This window comes from Bos mutus, chromosome 2, assembly GCF_027580195.1.
Source record: "Bos mutus isolate GX-2022 chromosome 2, NWIPB_WYAK_1.1, whole genome shotgun sequence".
In the NCBI taxonomy this organism is placed as follows: domain Eukaryota; kingdom Metazoa; phylum Chordata; class Mammalia; order Artiodactyla; family Bovidae; genus Bos; species Bos mutus.
In genome coordinates, this window is record NC_091618.1 from 38,028,277 (window position 1) to 38,053,490 (window position 25,214).

At 39.3% G+C, this 25,214-nt stretch overlaps 1 protein-coding gene across 1 annotated transcript in view; it reads right to left on the reverse strand.

Annotated features, from left to right (window-relative positions):
• UNC80 (unc-80 homolog, NALCN channel complex subunit) overlaps positions 1 to 25,214 on the reverse strand; it is a 232,114-nt gene that overhangs the window by 12,187 nt on the left and 194,713 nt on the right. Inside the window, 10 exon segments of the mRNA XM_070387345.1 lie at positions 2,318 to 2,374; positions 4,841 to 4,979; positions 8,030 to 8,209; positions 9,907 to 10,072; positions 10,673 to 10,857; positions 14,800 to 15,006; positions 15,750 to 15,873; positions 17,125 to 17,250; positions 18,183 to 18,306; positions 20,712 to 20,912. Coding sequence (XP_070243446.1) covers positions 2,318 to 2,374; positions 4,841 to 4,979; positions 8,030 to 8,209; positions 9,907 to 10,072; positions 10,673 to 10,857; positions 14,800 to 15,006; positions 15,750 to 15,873; positions 17,125 to 17,250; positions 18,183 to 18,306; positions 20,712 to 20,912 — 1,509 coding nt within the window.

Sequence of the window (25,214 nt, forward strand, 5' to 3'; positions counted from 1 at the left end):
ACCTATTTATCAGGTTATACTATTATCCTGGAGACTTCCTCATTTAGGCTTCGGACTAACTTGCCCACGCTGCCTAAAACAAGTGTTCTTTCAAAAGCAAATCCCCAGAAAGTTTATCAAAATGTGGGGTTGGGGTGAGCAGCAGGGTCTAATACTTTCTGTTAGGCATGTTTCCTGATATTCTTTAAGCTTTAGAGTCAGGTTTTCCTTCGTTGAGGGCTCGGGTGTGTGCTAAATGTAATTTATATAGTTAATATCTTACTGCTTCTTTAGAACCTTAAGAATCTGCACCATAAAGAAGTTTCATGCCAAACATAAGAAAGCCTGGAAACCAAATATTAAAAATATATATCCTATTTTATAAACCCACCTCTTAGTAATGCCAAAAGTTCCTCTCCTCCAAAGAGAACTTGGTGACCTGGTGGCGTTTGAGAGAGATGATTTGCAGTGCATGGCAAAGGCGGACGTGCTACGGCTGTCGGATGCCTCTGCACGCGTGGAACTTTTTAGAATCCAAAGTGAGCGCTTCATTTTCTGGTTTCTTTATGATCACTAATCGATCAGGGTGACTGGCATCCAGAACGCAAACACACCAGTTATGGGAACAACAGATCAACAAAAGTTGATCCAAAACAGTCATCAAGGAACTCACGTGATTGACTAATTCATCTATAGATAAAACCTATAGCGTTGGCTCTGAACCACCCTCACATAGCAAGAACTTGGGGTTTATTCCAATCTACACTGGACCAAAGGCAGATTGGATTGGTTTAGACAACTCTAGATTAGTCCGTTTGAACCCTAAGCCTGACAAAGAGGGCCAAGTCTTAGGGAGAATTTATAAAAATTAACTCAAACTCTCATCTTCTCTCACCAACTCCAGACTAGTATTTTATTCAGTAAGAATAGAATTTGGCCTAGTTAGAAAAGACCTGGGACAAAGTCTGATTTAATACTTTCTACTGTCAGTAGGACATTGAAATCACCTTCCTAACTAGATTCTTCTGTCTTGTATGTAATATTAAGCATTAAACAAATAAATGCTTTGAAACCAGTGGTCATGGTGCTAGGCTGGGTTCAGAGCTCTTCCAATACTGTGAACAATGAAGGAAACCACCTTGAGGACTACTCTGTTCTTCCCTGTCCTTGCAGTTCTCAATAATGGAATTAAGCCTGCACTCTGCAACACTTCCACATTTACCACAAATAAGAGACTGATCTATCCAGGCAGGGGCTTGCAAACACAAATGAATGTCATGAATTATGAGGCCAGTTAAAAAAAACAAAAAGATACATCTGATGATGCAGTAAATTTCCCATTTTCAGTTGCAAAAGAAAATGTGAAATCTGAACAAGATGCAAAAAATAAAAAAAGGACAGCCTTTCACAGGAACGGCCTCTCAACATTTCCTCATCTTTGTGATACAGCAATAAACATGGGAGCACTCACTATATAATGCAAACCTGAAAGGGAATATTTTCTCTTGAGATGAAACAAAGGTACTCTTAGCATGAACAAGAAGCATTACCCCTAATGAGGATTAGTTGAGAGGTGTGAATCAACAGCACAAGATTAGGAATGTTTGACATGGTTTATCTGAGTGTTAAAGGTGCAGGCCCCCTTTCTGAAGCTTTAAACCAATAGCCAAACCATTATATTGTTTGCATCATGAGAAGTCTCTTACCAAGAAATGTTTGTATCTGATATTTCGTGGCAAATTTGGGGGTCATCTTAGCACTGGGACAGACATTCTTTATATAAACATGGTTTGAATAAGCTATCATAACAGCCTGTCACATTGCATGCACCAAAGAGAGGGAATTATATAAATCATGTTGACATTGGTATTCTTATTATAGTATCACTGTTTTCTTATCACCCATGGTATTGGCTGGAAGACTTGTCTAGATTGGGGCTTCCTAATGATAGGGAGTTGTATTAAAAGGCTTTTGACAAAAAAAAATTTCTTAAAGACTATCAGCATGGGAGGGAATGTTTAGCTGGGATAAATTTAACATTTTGTATATCAAACTCTTGAGATGGTCCATGGGATAAACCCCTAGAAGAACTCCAGGGATTTTTTTTTTTTAAAGTAGACTTTTTAATCCATTTGTGATGGAGCTCTGAAGCTGAAAAGTGAAAGAGGCTACACCTTTGACTTCCAGGCTCGTGTGTTTATGAGCAACAAAGGGCAAGGAATGGAAATCGATATCAAGACGGGGCGGGAGGAGACAGAGAGACAGAGAGACGGAGGAGACAGGGAACAGCTTGTTTCCCAGCACAGACACCAATACACAGGTAGCATTGACACTGTACCTAGAGAGGCTGCCCTCGGCGGCCAGGCCCTGGGAGTCATCGAGGACATTAGGTTCACTGCAGGAGGGGTAGGGAGATGAAGCATTTAGGGAAAGAAAATGCAAAGAAATAAAAGAAAAAGGAAAAAAAAGGCATGCACTTTTCTGCTTCTAAGAACCAAAAATAAATAAATAAATTTAACAGAACAAGGAAGGAAAAGGAGACAGTCAACCATTTCACCTTGTGCTGAGTTGGTCAAGACATAGGACTCAAGGCAATGTGGAGGGGGGAGGCCTTTGGGTGGATATGACTCTCAGAGGAGTGATCTATTTACTGGTCAGGAGTTGGGACTTGTGATAAGCTCCAAATGGACACAGGAGCTCTGGAACACATTGTGGAATGAGTCTGTAGAAGATGAAACTATCATTCCTTTGATAACCATTTGGCTGGGTGGCTATGACTTTTCACCTGTCTTGTTCATATAATGTTTCATTGACCAGGATCCTGCTTCTTTCTTGTGAGTTGTGACCTGATCACACAGAAACCACTTACCATGAACTGTCACAACCCAACTCTTGGAGCTGATGCCATTAAGAAAAGCAAATAAAGAACCTGATTGCACCTGCTAATTTTGCAGTGAAAAAGGAAGTTGAATGAAAAGAAGGAAGACAACCCTGGTATATTCACATGGAACTTGCATTCACCTCCTCACTCCATCCTCTAGTGACTGAATTGTAAATGCCAAAAGAAGAAACCTGTCAGGTTGGTGAAAGAATGATTAAATAGTTTATTGATTTATTTGGGTGCCGCTAATTTATTTGGGTGATATGGGGATTCGTGAACAGAAACTATGTCATACATACTTTCTCTTTCCTTCAGTGCCTAGCTCTGAGCTAAGTGTCCATGTGGCACTCAATAAATAGTTGTTAAAATGGATGGAATTAAACTCTTTATTGTTCACCTATACTGCAAAAATAGCCTCCATCCCCAGAAAGAGGCTTTCCCTAACAGAGAGAGACATCATTACCTTTGCTAGCCCTCCCAAGCAGGACTCAAGCCCAAAGAGTTTAGCTATATTATTTTGCTGGGTTTCTGGTCTATCCATAATAAAACAAATTTTCTCCCCAGAAATGAGATAACTCCTTAATGGATATTTCAAAGCGATTTGATGGCCTGGTTATGTTATGTAAATAACCAAAAAGAATCTCTACTTAAAATTCCCTAATTTAAATAAAAACTTTTACATAGACTAAAGTTTTGTTTATTCTCAATAAAGTTTGCATATTTCTAGGAATTAAAAATAAATCACTATGTTCCCATATTAACTGCCTGTATGACTTTATATCTTTTTTTTTGGATATTTTATAATTTGGCTCTCTTTTTTGGTATATTTTATTTATAAGACTTCCTTATCAAAGATAAACTATCAGTAGGTAAAGCAGTATCTTACAATGATAATAATACTTTTATATTACCAATTTTTATAACTCCATAGTATATAAATAATGCTTTCTTTACAAGTATATAATTTAGTTATTAATATTTTATCATTCCCCCATTTTTAAAATATTCTGCAAAATTTGGCTTTATTTCACAAATTTTACTTCATCTGTACAGTTCAGGAATGATAGGCTAAAGGATTTAGGTACAGAGTAATTATTTCTCCATGTAAACTAAATTTATCTGAGCACAAGAATGTCTCCTGATTGTTCTTATTCTCCATGTATAAGTTATACCACAATAACTCCATAGTTAATAAGAATAAACAATAAACTAGATAAAAACATAAGACTGATTCTTTGAAAGAATTCAGTTCCTAAAGTAAAAGTCCTGACTCTGAAATAGATAATGTTTTATTTCTTATGTCAGATCATTTTCTGTATTACCATATAAATGGTAAACTATATGTATAATGTTTCAAATCTATATTCTTAGAGGTTAGAGAGCACCAAAGAAAATGTTTTAAAGAGTCTAATTATGGAATCATAAAACTCTATAGGTAGGGAAGCTACCTTAAAGGCAGATTTTAGCTAACCTCTCATTTCACAGAGGAGAAAACTGTGGACTCTTGTTAAATGACCTGCCCAAGGTCACACATACTGGCATGGGTCTTTTTTTGCTTTGTTAAGCATCACTACCTCCAACTAAATACTGATGACATATCAGAAGTCTAAGCTACCAAATATATCAAGGCAGTCCTATACACTTACCAGGTAGCCATTATTAGCTTAGCTGATAATATATATGAAATACAAGAATGTCATCTGAAAGAAGACCATGAAAGAAGAGCATATATCTATTTATAGAACAATGTTAAGGAGAAACAATGCTTGGATCAGAAATTGAGATCCCTTCAGCTTGCCTGACTTAGAAAATGCTACAAATTGTTGTGTAAACCCTTGTTGAAAATTTGTTTGAATGGTATACTTTAAAAAATGGATTGTTTGCTTCTCTTTAGGCCCTTTTTAGTGTAACAGGAGTGAGTTTTCAGAATTTATACCTTTGCCCCCAGATGTGGAATACGACATATGCAGGGCTATTTACCTTTGGCTGGGTAACATGCCCACCTCAGCCTGAGGTGCAGACATGCTGGAGACATGGCTGGAGAACCGCCTCCTTCCAATGGTGCTCAGGAGGTAAGCTTCTTGTTCACTTACCACACTGGGCATGCTGACAGAGTCATCTGAAAGGGCCAGAGAGGAGAGTGTTAGGAAATTATGACGCTGACCAGAAAACCCAGACCAGCTTTGTACTTGGGTTCCATCCTTGCCTAGAATACAACCTTAGGACAATATCTAAAGTTAAATTATCATTTGTCCCTTTGTACAGATTCAAAACTAAGACCTTTGGGAGCTTAAGAAACATTTTCACTGCTTTTATATAATCAGAGACTTTAATAGCTGAGTCTTTAGTGTCACTGAACATTGTCATTTATAAGAATATGAACATTATGAGAACTTTGAGTTAAAGTGACTAGTTACTTCATTTGGTTGAGGGAAACAGCATCAATAAAACATCAAGAATGTATCCTTATCTTGAAAAAAAAAAAAACCTTCTGGAGCTGAGTTTTTAATCTGCACAAAGGGTGAAGGATAATTCTTCACATCTACACATCTCCCACCCTCGAACAGCTTTCATGAAATAAACGTAAACTTCTTGTCCATTTCTACAAGTAGATTATTTGTAAAAATAAAGGGGCGTTGGCAAATTAAAGGTTTCAGAAAAGCTGGACTACAACATTTTAAACATTCCAGAAATAGTTCAGTAGGGGACTGTGTTATTGAACAAATCAAGCACGTCTGACTTTCAAACACTACACTCAGGACATTTCATGATTTTTAGACTGCTGAGGGAAAGACTATTTCAGGTATTTTTTTTCCGAAAAATATTTAAAAATCTATAAAGTTCAGAAATAAATGTTTGTTTTAATCTAACTTTAAAATTAGAAGCAGACACTTATTTTCTCCATAGAAACTGAAATTCATGTATTCAAATCCATATTAAAATTAACTTTAGTATAGTATTTTTGACGAGACGACCTCATTCTAAGTGAGCTAATATTGTTTGTCATTGAACAAGAAACATATCTTGACTAACCTAGAATTTTGGTGAACTTTTTACTACCATGTAATCTGACATCACTTATTTAAAATATCCTAAGTGGTCACATTTCTAGAGAAGTTTATTTCAAACCCAGAGATGAGTATATAAAGTCCTGAAAATTTTTAATTTGCTACATAACAACTGACCTGAAGTTGATTCTTGTTATAGAATGGTATTTCCTTTTTAGGTATTCAGAGAGTAGAGTATAATCAAATATGCCTTAAAAAACATGAAAAAATGTGGTAGGATAGATTGAGCTATTTCTACTAAGACCTTTCTGGGATTCCAGTAATTTTTTCCCCCTCTTATTCAAACTCATATATCACTTAACATTTACTCCTTCGATATTTTTTTTGGTGATTATATGCATTGCCTTCCATTCTTTTTTTTAAATTTTATTTATTTTATTGAAGTATAGTTGATTCACAACGTTGTGTCATTCACTCTTTTGTTAGGCATTCTTTATCAAAAAATGTCTGTTATCTCCTCTAGAAAACTCTAAGATTTTAGCCAGCAGAGAATATATCCTTCTCATACTTCTTGTTCCTCATCTCGTTCCTGCTAGGTCTTAATACAGGTTTGATTGCTGAATGGAAAATTTGTTTAATTCAAAGGTGTTAACACTCTAGCTTGCATACTGTATTTCATAAATTAATATACACCCACATCATATTGGTCATTGGGACAGTTATGATTTTGAGAGCATAAAGATTAACAAAAACTTGCATACATGTCAGTGTATTAATGTTGGCCCTTGGTCAGTGCTATCTCTGTTTATGTCTTCTGTACTAAACTTTTCTTCCCTACTTCCTTCCTACTGGCTTGGTCATCCTCTAATTCACAAGGTCACCTGAAAAATACATTTAGCTCTATTAAAGAGAGTTTTTTTTTTTTTTATCATTTACTATCATTTAAAAAAATTTCTAGGAGAGACTATTTCAACCATTAAAGAAAAACAGATATTACTTTAAGTTCTGGACTATTGCTAGGACTTATAATGAATATGTGAACTGCTAATCCTTGTCTCTCTCATTTTGTTTTTTTGGTCAAGATCTTTCAAGATTTCCCTAATTACAATTTTAGAATTATTTCCATGAGACATGATTTAGAAACAAATATGTCTGGAAGTTATGTATAGGACAATATGATTATCACTTTGTTATCTATTTAACCCTGAAGCTAAATCTGGAAATATTACTGATACGTGCTTTGACGAAGTAGTTACTTCTTTCCCTCTCCTACACTTCCAACCGTAGTAGGGTATTAAAGAATTTTCTTTCATCTTAGTTAATTAAAATTCTAACCTTGACTCTAATTTATTTCAGAGTGGGTTTTTTTGTTGTTGTTGTTTGGTACAGAGGGGCTCTGAGTAAAAGTCTAGATTTTGTTTTCTTAAGACATAGACTGCACACTTTACAGGTTATATCAGAGTATCTTTAAAACACAATTGGGCTGCCTCAGTGACTGGGGACACTTAAATTGGGTTGTATGCCCTCAAGACACTCCGCTGGGTTTACATTCTAGACAATATTGCCAACTATTTTTTTCTGAGTTGTGAGCATATGCCTTGCTCACTTTTCTTTGCAGTCAGGTCACGTGAGTGCTGTTTTTTAAAGAAATATTTTGGCTGTGCCACACGGCACGTGGGCTCTTAGTTCCCTGACCAGGGATGGAACCCTTGCCCCCTACATTGGAAGTGCAAAGTCTTAACCACTGGACCACCGGAGAAGTCCTGTGTCACCTAAGTGCTGATTGATCTTCTAAACAAGATTGGCCAGGAAAAAGGAGAATAAATGCTCCCCTTAGTTCCTTAACCACAATTTAAATGGATTAGTGGAAAGGTTAAATGCATAAACTCAAAGAAAATTTAGGGGTCATTAAAGATTTACTTTTTGCCTAAAATCCTACCAAATGACCAAGGATATCAAGGAATTTATAGAAAAGCAGGCATAAGAAATCATGGGATCAGTCGCAATTCCATTTTAACTCCTTTTTGTAAAAATGACCAGAGGATCAGAACTGCAAAAGATCAGAAAGGCAGAAATCCACCCAAGTCCTCATTTGCATGGCCAAGCTGTGTCACACATGAGCCCCACCACCTCCCCACCCCAGATGCTGCAGGTGACCTACTTTCCTCATCCTCCTCATCAGTTCGACTCAGGGTGTCCTGGGAAGCCTGCTGGGATGGCTCACTGTCCTGCTCCCAGACAGTGCCAGTACCCGTGTTGGAGCGGGACATGGTGGCCAGGCTCAGGCGGTAAGCAGAAGTGGAGGTGCCCACGGTGCTGATGGACGTCTTTCCTTGGTAAGCTAGCGAGGTTGAGAGACCAAAGAAAATCCATAGTGAGGATGTTTTTTGGGTGGGGTGGAGGGGGTGCATAGTATGTAGCATGTGGGATTTTAGTTCCCTGACCAGGGATTGAACCTGTGCCCATCGGAAGCCAGGAGTCTTAACCACTGGACCACCAGGGAATTCCCAGGTGCTTGGAAGAAAACCAAGCTTCAAACTCTTCCCTCACAGTGTGTATTTTTTAAAAGGAAGGTCATTTAAATAGTGTGTCCCAGATAGATGAACTTTAGGACAAAGGGCTTCCCTGGTGGCTCAGACAGTAGAGTCTGCCTGCAATGTGGGAGACCCAGGGTTCAATCCCTGGGTTGGGAAGATCCCTGGAGAAGAAAATGGTAACCCACTCCAGCATTCTTGCCTGGAAAATCCCATGGACAGAGAATCCTGGCAGGCTACAGTCCATAGGGTCACAAAGAGTCAGACACGACTGAGCGACTTTCACATACATACATAGCAAACAGAATTGAAAACGTTATTAAAATAAAGAATCGGCCACTGATGTAATTGAACAGTTTTCTTGCAGGAGCATAATATCTCTAACAATAAAAAATGCTTTGATATTGCAGCCTCTCTCATTGTTTTCCAGTTTCATTTTCCAAGGCTGGCTGAATGCAGATTCATTTTGAGCTGAACTATAGATATCAATTTGATCAATTTCACTGAGAAATGTACCTTATACCTGACACAAGCATACAGAAGAAATAGACATATTGTCTGAAAGGAACTGCACAATCAAAATCAGAATACATAATTAATACTGTGTCCTTATTACCCTTTTCTGGAGATTACAATAAAACACCCCCTTGATTTTTTGTCATATTATTTCATTATAAAGCAGAACATTTGAATGGCCTTGTGCAGATTTCACCAAGATTGTATTTGACAAATATTTGGTCCTTAATACATCACCAACAATAGGTTTTAGAAAGACAAAAAGCCACATGTATAAGAATATTCTACTTATAGGTGATGACTGCCCTCTAATGGCAGAAAATGATTTCTTTTCCTTCCCTAGTAACTTGAAGTTAATATAATTACAAAAGTAAACAATGCATTCCCAAAGAAAATCTTTTGAATAATGTAAAGAAAGTAACCCCAGCCCATCAGTTTTAATTCAATCCTCTCTCTCTCCAAGTCATGAAAACTTAACGACTTTTTTATCAATCATACAGACCCAGTTTTAAGTCCTCTCACAGGTGTCATTGTCTTTTTGTGTCAGTTATTTATCCTCTATTGAATCTTCATTTCTTCTTTTTATAAGCAGATTTTGAGTTACAATTTTGCAGGTATTTGTGTGGATTAAATGAGATAACATCTATGAAATAATCTACCATATAACAGATGCTCAATGAATGTGAGTCCCCTTTCCTTTTCAAAAAGGAAAATAAAGTACGAATTAAAGTAAGTTTTTTCCCCCCAGCTGTCTTCAAGAAAAAGCTGAACTACGAAAATAAAGACTGAAAAATATATTAGAAGAGGAATAAAATTAAATTCTTATGATGCCCCCTTGACTTGCACTGTTGACAAGGATGACAGGGTCAACAATGCTAGTTGTACCAAAATGGCTAACTCACACTTGGTTCCAGAAAGAGCAGTGACCTATAAAAAGGATCTTTCTTTGTTCTACTAGTCAAAGTCAGACCATCCCATGCATACTCACCCGATCCACTGTGAACTGCCTCTTTTAGAATTTTCAGTTCACTGTTGAACTCAGCAATGAGGGAGCTCTTACACAGAGGGCGTGGAATGAAACGCCGCTCTAGCTGGTCAGCAATGTGTTGTCGGGCAGAAAGCTCTTCATGGTTCTCTGCTGGTTGGGCCAGAAGCTGAAAGGAAGGCATAGATTTTCTGGTCCTCAGTTTTCCCATCTGTAAAATGGGCTAATAATTGTATTGATTTCATAGTTGGTGGTGAGGATTAAATAAAGTAATGCATATGAGGTTCTTAGAACAGTCCTTAGGAAGTGCTTAATCAATCCACTGCTTTGAATCATGGCCCCCAGATATCAGAAATCAGGCATGAAAAGAATAAAAAAAGTAGATTGAACACTGAGGGTCTCAGAGGAAAACCATACTTTAACTATCTCATTTTTTTACATATTTATTTAAAATCAGGTTTCAATTATGCCACCAAAGACAAGTGATAATTCTTCAGATCATCTATTGGATCAATCTTTTTTTTTTTCCTGGGGAGGGGGTAAGAGGGGAGAGGGCAACGTTTTAAGATGTTAACTAAGCTCTTACTGTAAAGGTATTCCCCAGAGGGATACTTGTCTGGGCTGATTTCTCATCAGGCATGATCTTAACAGGTCCTCCTGACTAGCAATAGCATCTCCCCCAAGACTGCTGCTGTCGTTTTGCCCTAAATCTGGGGAACAGCACGTCTATGGGGCTTGTTACTCCCCAGAGGAGAAGCACGTAGCGCACCTTGCACTGGATGAAAGGTCGCAGGAGCACGAAGATGGGGATTCGGGTCCGCACGATGAAGTCCAGGAAGTCCCACAGGGCCAGGCCTCCGACCTTCCGCAGGGCCATCTCCTTCACCTGGAGGCTCAGCCAGTACCACTGGCTTCCGAGCTGCCTCTCAAAGCAGACGAGGATCACCTTCAGCGCTTCACACCAGGAAAAGAGAAAACTGAGTCTGCATACTTGTGCCTCAGAGGAACCCTGCCCACACCCAGCTGCCTGCATCCTCAGCCCTCTTATGCATCAGACAATTTTCAAATTTCTAAACTTTCTCCATGTTTCCAAAATCTTCAGTGTACTTCTGAGTGAGTGTTCTGACATAAGGACATATATTTGTATAGTAAACATGTTTTGATTCTGATTAAGAGAACACATATATCTTCATTAAGTGCATTTAACTACTACTTTGGAAAATTTACACTGAAGCAATTTATAGAACTGAAAGGGAAATGTGTTATAAACATGATACATAGCTGATATTTTGCTTTCTAAAAGTTTTATCACAGCGGCTTTATGGTAATATCAGCATACCACTCACATCTGAAGATAAAATATTTTCCTTTTTTTCCCTTTCAGCTTAGAAATAATATATCCTTGTCATTAGAAGTAAAATCAACCCATGCAGAAATGCAAAGTTAAAAAAAGGAGTACTTTCCCTTCCTGACCCCACTGTAAACTGCTCCCCAGAGTAAACAATAAATGTGTTTGAGTAGATTCTTCCAGAAGAGAAAACTCTATCCTTCCTCCCTCGCCTCTCATCATGTCTATTACTAAACCCTATGGGATTTCTTTTACAATATCTCTTTTCTTCCAGATTCTGGCAGCTTTGTTACAAACTACATTTTAAAATATATTTTTAGGAAGCAGATTTCTCAGTGTGTCAAGATAAATCAGAATACTGTAATGACATCAAAGATTATGATGGTGGCTTCCTCTGCCACCCGAGCTCTCCCCCGAGGGTCTCCCGTGGGGCAGTCAAGGTAACTTGGGCATTGGCCATCATGTATTAAGGCCTATCTCAGCATCTAGAAGACACATACAAATCCAACTCCTTAAAGCCCTTGGAAATCACCATTACCTTCTATTTTGGGCATTTGTAGGAGGAAAACTAGGGCATATAACACAGAGAGAGATGTGGTAAGATTCTTCCTTCCCCATCTACTCACCTCTATTCCTCTCCCTTGATGTTGCAAGCACATAAACAAAAAGTAGCATTCCTCTAACCCTACCCTGATCCTGGTAACACTTCTGTTGTTGTGTGCCTGTTGGCCTTCTTTGGATTCCTGCCTTCCTACTTTCTACCTTCACTGGCATCAGCCCAAAACCAGCAGAATGGCAAAGGGCTCAAGGATTCTGGTGATGGATGGATTCGATTTGAAATTTGGTCCTGCCACCAAACAGTGTGACTTTAGGTAAGTTACTTAACCTTTCTGTGCCTTCATCATCGTCATTTAGTTGCTAAGTCACATCCGACTCTTGCGACCCCATGGACAGTGGCCTGCCAGGCTCTTCTGTCCATGGGATTCTCCAGGCAAGAATACCAGAGTGGGTTGCCATTTCCTTCTCCAAGGGATCTTCCCAGGCCTTAGCCTCTTACTAAAGTAAGAACATTTATTTCTTTGAGCTGTTGTGAGGATTCCAGAGTGATGATAATGTAAAGTATAGAAAACAGTGCCCACTAAGTGCTCAAAATAAAGGTAAAAATAAATTTAAAAGAGAAGTCCAGTAGCCTGGCCAAGTAACCAAAGACTCTGCCTTCATTAAAAAGGCAGAAAATGGAAAAAACAAACAACCCAATCAAAAAATGGGTAGAAGATCTAAATAGACATTTCTCCAAAGAAGACATGCAAATGACCAAAAGGCACATGAAAAGATGTTCAGCATTGCTAACTATCAGAGAAATGCAGATCAAAACTACAATGGGGTATTACCTTACACCAGTCAGAATGGCCATCATTAAAAAGTTTACAAATAATAAATGCTAGAGAGGGTGTGGAGAAAAGGAACCCTCCTATATTGTTGGTGGGAATGTAAAATGGTACAGCCACTATGGAGAACAGTATGGAGGTTCTTTAAAAAAAAAAATAGAGCTACCGAATGATCCTACAATCCCACTCCTGGGCAAATATCCAGAGAAAGCCACAATTAGAAAAGATACACACACCCCAATGTTCATTGCAGCACCATTTATAATAGCCAAGACATGGAAGCAACATAAATGTCAATCAACAGGTGAATGGATAAAGGAGATGAGGTATGTTTATACAATGGAATATTACTTTGCCATAAAAAAGAATGAAATAATACCATTTGCAGCAACCTGGATGGACCTAGAGATGATCATATTAAATGAAGGAAGTCAGACAGAGAAAGACAAATATCATATAGTATCACTTTTATGTGAATCTAAAAAATGATACAAATTAACTTATATACAAAACAGAAATAGACCCACGGACATAGAAAACAAATTTATGGTTACCAAAGGGAAAGAGGGAGAAGCATAAATAAGGAGTTTGGGATTAACATATACACACTACCATATATAAAACAGATAACCTACAAGAAAGTAATGTATAACACAAGAACTCTACTAGATATTTCATAATAACCTATAAGGGAAAAGAATATGAAAGAAAATAGCTATCTATATATGCGGAACTGAATTACTTTGCCTGAAACTAACATAACATTGTAAATCAAGTATAGTTCAATTAAGATAAAAGGCAGAAAGTGGACAGAACTGAAGATAGTTACTTGTTAAGTGTTTCCTCCTATCCCTCTATTCCATGTTAAGGCTTCTTTCTCCAACATCCTCTGCACAATCCCAAACCTCATGCAGGGCTCTGTACTAGAGTCTGGATTTTATCTGAAACCTACGTTCTCCTGCCTCTGGCAACCAAGTGCTATGCGTGGGCAGGCCCTGTGCACATACAGCCTTGGCTTTTTTTTTCATTTTCATTGTCAATCATAACATTTTCAAATACATCCTTTATGATGCAGCCCAAACACCTCTACCCACTGCCCCACAACCTCTCACACACTCCAAACTCCAAGGACCTGTTTTTACCATTCTGTCTGCTTTGGTGATGGAGAAAACAATGGCACACCACCCCAGTACTCTTGCCTGGAAAATTCCATGGACGGAGGAGCCTGGTAGGCTGCAGTCCATGGGGTCGCTAAGAGTCGGACACGACTGAGCGACTTCACTTTCACTTTTCACTTTCATGCATTGGAGAAGGAAATGGCAACCCACTCCAGTGTTCTTGCCTGGAGAATCCCAGGGACGGGGGAGCCTGGTGGGCTGCCGTCTATGGGGTCGCACAGAGTTGGACACAACTGAAGTGACTTAGCAGCAGCAGCTGCTTTGGTGAACTGAAAAATGTCAGGCAAGATGTTTTCAGCTTCCTCCTTTTGAGATTTTCTATGGCCAGTGCTCCTTAGCCTCAGTGCAGTGACAGGGGTAGCCTTTTCTCCCTGGCTTAGTTAATTCTAGTCAAAGAGTAGCTTCTGGTATTCAATGGGAATACCATTCAAGTCATGGCAGTGGGAAGAGGTAACAGGAAAGCAGAAGTAGAGACTGATGCTTTGTACTTGCTGAAATGGTTTCTTTAAAGACTTTCTGGATACAGGTCTTTTAAAATACTTTTTGAGTCAAGGAGGAATATAGCTAAGTAAGTAATATGTATATACATATACACGTATATACATATTTTGTTATTCAGCTGCTCAGTTGTGTCCAACTCTTTGCGACCCCATGGACTGCAGCACACAAGGCTTCCCTGTCCTTCACCATCTCCCGGAGTTTGCTCAAACTCATGTCTGTTGAGTCAGTGATGCCATCCAACCATCCCATCCTCTGTTGCCCCCTTCTCCTCCTGCCCTCAATCTTTCCCAGTTTCAGGGTCTTTTCCAATGAGTCAGCTCTTCACATCAGGTGGCCAAAGTATTGGAGCTTCAGCTTCAGCATCAGTCCTTTCAATGTGTACATACACATATATATGTGTTTGTGTATATATCTCTATCTATACCTATATCTATTTTATATTTTTATTTCTCTATTTATTGAGAGAGAAAGAAGTACCCACCTAAGTACGCTGCTTGGCTGGTGGACTCTGCCAACCCTTCCTTGCGTAGGTCTTTGCTTGCATCCCCCGGGGTGGAGCAGTGAGCAGGGGAGCTCTCCAACATAAAATTCTTGCTCCTGGATGTGCTGATGATCCGTGGAGGAAGGAGCACATTAATGACCGTCTGCAGTAGCAGCTGTACCTCGGGCTGTTCCAGCCATGGGCTGTCTGAGGGGCAGAGTTTGGAAGGAGGAAGTGGAAATAAAAGCAAATCACAAGGCAAACTTTCCACATTAGACACTGAAAAATTCAACTCTCTTTCCAATTCCAAACTAGAACACCCTAGAAATTCGAGTGTCTTCCCCACCAAGTACAGCTTCTCCTATGGACAGAAGTAGCGCTCCTGGTACTGGGTGTCTCCTCCGCAGTCAGCATCAAAAGGTCCCTGTTCTTAGCCAAATCTCCTGCTTACCATTTCTATCTCCTTTCTTTTTATTTTTTTTCTGTTCAAATACTCATAACACACTGCCTTTACATTTGAGATAAACTTTTCCTAAAAGGAAAAATCCCCCCAAAAGAAAGAGTAATGAAAACATATTGAAATTTAATGACAATGGCAGGATGTATGCCAAACCTAGTGTCAATAGGTTATCAAGTCCATTTATCTGTCAATTCATATCATACTGTACTTCAGGTACTCCCATTTTCATAACTGAAACAATGCTCTTTTGATTTTTGCTATCCTGAAATGATGTTAAATAGCATGTGTCTTCTAAGAAGTGGAGCACAGAAAGTCTTGACCAAGGGCAGCTAAATTGAATAGAAAGAAAACCATATATCCTAAGATATATGTTTAAATCATTCAGATCGAGTTTAATGATGGTCTCCATGGGAAAAGGAAGATACAACAGCCTGATACTTAAGAAAACACAGTAACAATAATAAATTTCTTTTAGTTAAATTAATCAGACCTTTGCTTCCAGATCCTACTGTGAGCACAAATGGGATGAGCAGATTTAAAAGCATCCCCTCCCTTCGCTCTTGATTGGTGAATGGGGAGATCACATGGCTTAAGGGGAAATCTTCTTTTAAAGCCTGTGCAGCAATAATAGAAAAAAAGATTAATTGACCCCCTCACACATTCAGTCTGTTTGTTCTTACACAGCATGGTGGAGACAGGGACTCCCTGCTGGCTGCACCTGCAAACTAGGAGTTCAATTGTCATCTGTGCAGCATACAAGATTCACCCCAAATTGATACTTTACCATTTGCTTGATATAATTGAGAGCTACATACCTAAAAAAACAGTAATATTTTGAATATCAAATGAAAAATTTTAATATCTATCATTTAGTACAAAATCCCCGCATTACCCCCTTCAGTTTCTCCATGTGTCTATCCACCAATAAATATTTTAGTGACCAAAGAAAAAGAAGAAAAGGAGAACTTGCCACCTGCTCCATTTGGGAGTTATTTAAAAGTCATCTGACCTTTGTATGAGACCTTCTTCCAGCCAGAAAGCAATAGACAATATAGAAAGAAATAATGAGCTCTGTATACAGGTTGTTAAAATGTATCACTTTAGGGATGCCTCTGTATCCTTTCTGCATAGTAACCACAGCACTTGCTGAATCTCTTTTCCATAATCTACCTATTAGCTGGATGATGGACCATCAAACTTGGTTTGTCAGATAACGAATGGGTTAGTTATCCACTTGCAGCAATTGTATACTTTCCATTGGTCACAGAGTTTTCTGGTGACTTACCATTCTTTAAAATAAGTGACAAACAAATAAGCAGGGAAATTGGGATTGTACACATTTTTTTTTGGCTTGGGAATGATTATTTTAATTTTAGGAACTAAAAGAAGTGGAAGAAAAATGATAAAAACACCCATAATATTTAACCCACAATCATTAAAGAAAAGTAAGATATTCAAAGTCTAGTAATAACATTTGAAAATTTTTTTTTATTGCAGTTCTTTCTGCAATAATGTAAAACCAGACTTTGAATATTACTCTTTTAATTAACAACTGTGAGCTGATTATCTGTGGACCATTATTCTCCTAAAGTTTTGGCACATGTTTTAAATGATAGAAGTGGTTCCTGAGGTGTGGCAGGACTGCAATGACTCTGCTATTTTTGAGATCTCAAGAAGAATTACAGAAGCACAACTTTAGGATCATGCTCAGGGCTTAAGCTCCAAACCTGCAAAAGTTTGGAGATGTTTACACTTCTGTTTCACAGATTTTGCCCAGCCTTTGCAGAAAAATAAAAGAGAACACCATGATCTGGTGCCTCAACCAGCAACATAATGAGCGTGACAAACAGGTAAGGCAGTCACACCTGTATCTGCAATGCTACAAGCCGGACAACAGCTGTGCTGAAGGGCAGAGGTGGTGAGAGATAAGGGCTGAGATGAAGAAGGGGTAATCCATCAGCAACACTGGAGGGTCCTACCACTCCCATCACCTGAAATACAAACAGAGCACATGACCAGCCTTGACTATTGCAATTTCATGCAACTGTAGGAAGGGAGTCTCAGTCAATTATAATAATAATTTGAAGGTTGGGCATGTTACTTTTAATCTGTTCGTGCTGCCTTCTTTTGAAGGCATGTAATATCTGGAGTCAGATCAAATGATTACACCAGCTTTAGCCAAGGTTTTGTAGAATGCTGTTTATAACTAACTATGTAAATAATGAGAGATGAATCAAAAGTTAGTCTAATCAGGAGACTGGACATACTTACTTGTGGACTCAAAGGAATGAAGTCAACATTCTTTGATGGAGTAAATACTGATGACAATGATGATGGCAAGAGCTCTATTTGCACTAGGCATTCCAGCTACAGATTTATTGCTTAACTAGCTAAGCAGCAGATTCTATTCATGAAATGCTCTACCATGGTTTCCACATTGTACAAAACCTTGTCAAGATCAGACTCTAGATATTACATAAATGATAAAAGAAGTTTTTTTTTTTTCCTCTTCACATAAATCCTAGACTGGCCAACTCATAGTGTCATTTTGCACTAAAAAAACACCAAAAATCCTCTTTGCCCTTTAAACTCCCCCACCCCAAACTACCTCAACTTCTAGCCAATTGCACAGTCTCCCGCCACCCCACTCTCCAACTGGCAGCCCTCAACTCTCAGCGCAACTTGAAGAGGTCAATTGTCAAAGTAGCACGTGGGAAGCAGCACACGAAAATCCCATCTGTGTAGGGATCTCCCCACGCACCACCTTGAAATGTACCTCACTATTTTCAGTGTCACCTGAGCCGTCTGTTTTCATGGGTAGGTATGTAGGTAGGTAGGTTGACCTGTAAGTCTTCAGCTCAGAGAAGTCAATAGCAGAGTTAAATTTTGTAAAGTTTCATAACATTGCCACTTGGCTACTCACCAGATTGACACAGACATTGATCAGTGACCTAAGGTGAGGCAGGAAGGATATGATTGGCTGCCTCTGAAGTGTCAAACAAACCCCTTCAATCAAATTGCTGGCAGGCTCCCACTCAACCTGTCGCCTGGAATACAATATAGGAGCCATTAGCAGTGTGGCTCCCTTCTGGAGACTGCCTGAAACAAGCGAATGAGACAGTGATTCTGATGCCGTCTAAGACAGGATGGGTGTCTGAGACAAGAAAGTGCTTCACCAGGGATGAAGTTTACCCATATTGTTCCAAAAGTACAGAGCACAGTGGGAAAGGAAGAGGATACTGAACACGCGGCAGAGGCACTCCTGCCCCACTCGACTAGTGAGACAAAATCTACTGAAGGGAAAACAGAGATGATGAATGAGTGGCCTTTCAAGTTTCCTGGCTTTAGCTTTGAAAAAGGGTATGAGACTACCATTATAGGAAACCTGCTGTAGGAGTCATTCCTCACAACAGAAGTAATCTGACTACAGGCTGTGCTTTTATAATGCTTTTAAAAAAATCAGATTACAGTTGATTTCATAAGCTTTTATACCAGACTATAACTAATTAGACTTATGTGCATTCACTCCAGGAAAACAGTCTATTTTAAAAGTGTTCTTTCTTGACCTTCTGAAAAATGATGCTTTGGGACCACTTTCTATGGTAGTAAATATGGTGGTATACATATCTCAATTAGATGAACATCAGATTTTCTGTAATAAAAGACAATCTGGTCTGTAATTGTCTCAGGACCAAAGAGGCATGTCTATGGTCCCCTAAATAAACAGGTTGGGCTTTACTGAGATCAATGCTATTTCCAAATATTATCCTGGAAATACTTTCTAAGCTTACATTACCTACCAGATTGAAATCACTGTAATGATAAAATAGTAATGTTCATACATGGGGATATGTTGACATCCCTGTTGTACAAGTAACCCACAGGTCAGGTTCAGTCAACATTTCTCTTGTTGAACTTAGATCACCTGAAGAAATTTAATCCAAGGCAACCCCAAATTCACACATTGTACCCCAAGAAAATTGCCTATTAGTAACCAAGTCTACACATTAATCCTGGAGAAGGCGATGGCACCCCACTCTAGTACTCTTGCCTGGGAAATCCCATGGATGGAGGAACCTGGTAGGCTGCAGTCCATGGGATTGCAAAGAGTCAGACACGACTGAGCGACTTCACTTTCACTTTTCACTTTCATGCATTGGAGAAGGAAATGGCAACCCATTCCAGTGTTCTTGCCTGGAGAATCCCAGGGACAGGGGAGCCTGGTGGGCTGCCGTCTATGGGGTCACACAGAGTTGGACACGACTGAAGTGACTTAGCCACATATTAATCCAAAAGTCTACTTTTAGGAAGCTGCTATTCTTCATAACAGGCTTAATTATATGACAAATGAGGTAGCCTATGCAGGTGTTAACATCTTTAGATGAAAAGTTATTTTTACACATCTTTGTAAGATGTATAAAACTTTGGTCATTTGCCAGTAGGGACAAGTGTTCTATTGGAACTGTTAAAGAAAATAGGAATGCTTTGAGGATAGGCCTTTCTATGCTACTAAAATAACCTTGAAATCATGTATAGGCATCCATCATCATGGTAGAAAAGAATATAGGATCAAACTGTCAAACATTTATTAGAATAAAATGTTTCAATTTCTTTTTAATAAATTCAACAGCTTCAAATGGCTGCATAAATGAAGAAGAACACAGGATAAAACCTGGAAAAGTTCTGGCACATTGAGCAATAAGTGCTACCAATTCTTGGGCAAGAGTTGCATTGATTTGGGGTTAGTTTAATAGGACGGAAAATGGTCTCACTGAAACTTCAAATTTCCAATCTACTGGGTTTATTGGCATTTCTTAATTGATTTGTTTGCCCACTGTAGCTATAGATTTCCAGACTGGGTTCAGATCTCCAGGTAGATGGGTTCAGAGACATCTGCTCATAGAGAGGCTACCAAATGATACTTCAGGCCCCAGAACGGAGATCAAGTGATAACAACATTGATTTAGTACCATCTGAATTAGGTATTTGTTATCAACCCTGAGATCTCTTCCGGTGGTGCTTTACTGATTTTTGTAAAGCTTGCATTTCTCTAAAGTGATACCTAAAATACTATGTTAAACATGTATTTTTTGAACATCAAGTTAATTTTTCTTCTGTCCTTAGTTGTTTAATTTATAAGGCATATCCTGCCTTATTTGAAAGGAATTGAGGGATACACATTGAACTTTTTAAGTGTGTCAGATAAGAAACATGATAGCTGAGAAATAAATAGATTTTCAAGATAGATGTATACTTTGGAAGAATATGTTATTTCCTCAAAAATACAGACCTGGCTACTTATGCATTCATATCCTGATTAGCTGTGCACATATAACCAACAGAACACTTTTGAGCCATTCCTTCAACTCTGGATTGATCCACCACCTTAAAAGCTGACAGACTTGAAATCTGAGGCTTGCAATACCTGCAGTTGATTAGGAGGCCTCCTCACCTCAAAGTAGGCATCTTATGGATTTTGTTGAACATCCTATCCAATCTCTTTAAAATGAGGATAAGGGCCGGCCTCACTGCCTCAGCGCTCCAGTCGGTGATGGGGAGCATCTCCATGATGTAGCGTCGAAGCCCACGGCTCTCCATGGTCTGGGTGTCGTATGGTGCCAGCTTCAGAAGGGAGTGTGCGATTTCTGCCAACCTTTAAATAAGAATAAGCTTAGAATGCCACCAACCATGGGAATTTTCCTCACACAGCATCATGATAATCACCCTCCTTCCAATACACTGACTCCCTGAGCTACAAACATTCTAGCACATTTTCTTATACTATGTAAATAAACATTAAAAAAAAATCTGGACAAAATTAGACCCATATATGTCTCTGAAGCCTTTCCTATTTGTCAGTTCCCCCTCTTCGACTCTTTTTTGGACATTCAGTAATTTATTTGTGGGAGAAATTAGCTTTTTGTCCTGTAGCATTTCCCACATATTGGATTTTCCTGACTGAGTCTCCATGGTGTCATTTAATTGATCCTACTTCTCCTGTATTTAATTCAATTGTTAGTTATATCCAGGAGCTAGATCAGATTAGACCTTGACTTCCTGGTATGTTGCCTTCACAGGCAATGTATACTTTCATCGGGAGGCACGTGATTCCTAGTTGTCACTCGATGATGTCAGCGGGCATCAGTGATCACTGCACAGATTCATTAACTCATCAGAAGTAGTACAATGGTAGTACTGTATCATTCTCTTATTCATATATTAACTATAACATGTTAATAAGAAGCTTCCTTTTTAAAAATTTTATTTAATTGGAGGATAATAACTTTAACAATACTGCGATGGTTTTTTGCCACACATCAATATGAATCAGCCATGGGTATACATGTGTCCCCCTCATCTTGAACCCCCCCCCACCTCCCTCCCCATCCCATCCCTCTGGGTTGTCCCAGAGCACCAGCTTTGGGTATTCCTGCTTCATGCATCGAACTTGCACTGGTCATCTATTTTACATATGATTACTCCAAGAGAGACAGGATAAATGCTTAAAAGATCTATAGTTTAACAATGCCCTAGGTGATTCTGATAGGCACTCTGGTATAGGAATCAGAGCTAAGCCCACAATTGTATCCATTTGACTAGTGCCAGGGATGGAGGATTTATCACTGTTCCAAAAGGCAGCTCATTCCATCTTTGGAGGTCCATACTGTGAAAAGGTCTCCTCATATTAGGTTCTCAAATTCTCTCAAATTTTTCCTATGAGGCCTCATCTGGAAGCATGAATTCAGTCTAACCATACATCCATGGTAACACTATCATTCAAACTCATCCTCTCTCCAGACTGAATGTACACATTGCTTTCTGGGAATTGTGTGTGAGTGTGAGTGTTTTAAAGAAATTATCTTCAACAGCCTTCACATTCTTTTGTTGATCTCCTTCTCAAAGATGTGTCATGCAGAAAATAATTCTTTACTTTTCAGGTTGTTAAACAGGTAAGCTGGAATTAAGATTGCCGGGAGAAATATCAATAACCTCAGATACACAGATGACACCACCCTTATGGCAGAAAGTGAAGAGGAACTGAAGAGCCTCTTGATGAAAGTGAAAAAGGAGAGTGAAAATGTTGGCTTAAAGCTCAACATTCAGAAAACTAAGATCATGGCATCCGGTCCCATCACTTCATGGGAAATAAATGGGGAAACAGTGGAAACAGTGTCAGACTTTATTTTGGGGGGCTCCAAAATCACTGCAGATGGTGATTTCAGCCATGAAATGAAAAGACGCTTACTCCTTGGAAGGAAAGTTATGACCAACCTAGATAGCATATTGAAAAGCAGAGACATTACTTTGCCAACAAAGGGCTGTCTAGTCAAGGCTATGGTTTTTCCAGTGGTCATGTATGCACGAGAGAGTTGGACTGTGAAGAAGGCTGAGTGCCGAAGAATTGATGCTTTTGAACTGTGGTGTTGGAGAAGACTCTTGAGAGTCCCTTGGACTGCAGGAAGATCCAACCAGTCCATTCTGAAGGAGATCAGCCCTGGGATTTCTTTGGAAGGAATAATGCTAAAGCTGAAACTCCAGTACTTTGGCCACCTCATGCAAAGAGTTGACTCATTGGAAAAGACTCTGATGCTGGGAGGGATTGGGGGCAGGAGGAGAAGGGAACAACAGAGGATGAGATGGCTGGATTGCATCACTGACTCAATGGACGTGAGTTTGAGTGAACTCCGGGAGTTGGTGAAGGACAGGGAGGCCTGGTGTGCTTCGATTCATGGGGTCGAAAAGAGTCGGACACGACTGAGCAACTGAGCTGAACTGAACTGAAGGGTATATCAATATAAATGCATTTCCTTTCCCTTATTATTTTGTGTATTTTGTTTGCTCAGTCATGTCCAACTCTTTGTGACCCCATGAGCTGTAGCCCACGGGGATCCTATGTCCATGGGGATTTCCCAGGTAAGAATACTTGAGCGAATTGCCATTCCCTTCTCCAGGGGGTTGTCCCAACCCAGGGGCTGAACCCAGGCCTCCCGCATTGGCAGGTGGATTCTTGACCATCTGAGCCACCTGGGAAGCATTATTTTGTATGCAAACTTAAGAAATGCAGGAGAAAATACTGGTCTATTCCAAACTTGAACACAATGCTTAGAGTTGAATTTGAGTCATTTAATAGGTTATTTACTAAATTTCTCTCATCCCTGTTCAGTTTAGTTCCTCAGTCATGTATAACTGTTTGTGACCCCATGGACCGCAGCATACCAGGCCTCCCTGTCCATCACCAACTCCCGGAGCTTACTCAAACTCATGTCCATAGAGTCGGTGATGCCATCCAACCATCTCATCCTCTGTTGTCCCCTTCTCCTCCTGCCTTTAATCTTTCCCAGCATCAGAGTCTTTTCCAAGGAGTCAGTTCTTCAAATCAGATGGCTAAAGTACTGGAGTTTCAGCTTCAGCATCAGCCCTTCCAATGAACATTCAGGACTGATTTCCTTTAGGATTGACTGGTTGGATCTCCTTGTAGTCCAAGGGATTCTCAAGAGTCTTCTCCAACACCACAGTTCAAAAGCATCAATTCTTCCGCACTCAGCTTTCTTTATGGTCCAACTATCACACCCATACGTGACTACTGGAAAAAACCATAGCTTTGACTAGACAGACCTCTGTTAGCAAAGTAATGTCTCTGCTTTTTAATATGCTGTCTAGGTTGGTCATAGCTTTTCTTCCAAGGAGAAAGCGTCTTTTAATTTCATGGCTGCAGTCACCGTCTGCAGTGATTCTGGAGCCCCTCAAAAATGCTCATCCCTGGGCATGTTGCAACATGAATATATTTCAGCATAAAACAAAAATTTCCTTTAATACAGGCTTTGCTGTACTATTGCACGAATAATCTTGAGAACCTAAGATAGAGAAGGAGGGGGAGAAAGGGAAAGTTGGAGAGAGGAGGCAGGGGAGGGGAGGAAGGAGAGAGAGGAGAGGAAAAATGCATTTGCAGAGCTTACTGTTCTCTGTTCCACTTGCTTAAGTAGCTTTGGTCTGGGAAAATGAGGCAATAAATTCCCTTGGGGTAGAAACTCTCCAATCAAGAATGTTTTTCTTGAGAGCCTTGCAATCAATCATATATTCTGCAAACGCAGGGGTACAGATCGTCTCAACACTCCTCTTGACTCTGATTCAAATCAAGTACTTCTTGCAAATATATCCTCTTTTATATCATCCCATTCCTTTTTTTCTTTAAATCAACCCTCTCTCCTTGGTTGATACTATCTATTCTTATGAATTTATGTACTACCTATATGTCCCCAATTCTAGAACTTATATATTGAGCTCTGACTTACACATATATCCAAATGTATACAAAAGAAGACCTTCATTATATCCTTTGCTTGGTATAAGGTCAAAGCATATGGAACTATCACTACTTAGTAAACTCTGGCCAGAGAACAAGGAAGTTTGTTGAAAGTTTGTTATGAGATATTGCATGAACAGAGGGCATTTAGTCTAAATATTCCCTGCTAGAAAAGTTTTGCTTACATTTCTCTAGATTCAGGCCATGAAATAATGGTGCCCTAGAATGACCTTACACTGGCTCCACACAGTTGACTCTTGCTGAATTGCATTATGACATTATGTAACTTTCAGCACTGATAGGGATCCAGTCCCAGGAAAATGGTCCTTTATCTACCATGGGATGTTGCTGAGGATGGTGTCTGTCACACTAATCTTTCCTTTTAACATACATCAACCAAGAGATACTTCTTGTTCTTCATATTTAAAAAGGTGATGTTTTACCAAGAAACTGGTTGTTTTTATCTTATTGAAACTATGATTTTACGATTGGTCTTGTCTCCCTATTGATAGCACAGAGTCAAATTTATAGTTCATGAGTAGCATCTAATATGGAGAAGGCAGTGGCACCCCACTCCAGTACCCTTGCCTGGAAAATACCATGGACGGAGGAGCCTGGTAGGCTGCAGTCCATGGGGTCACTAAGAGTCAG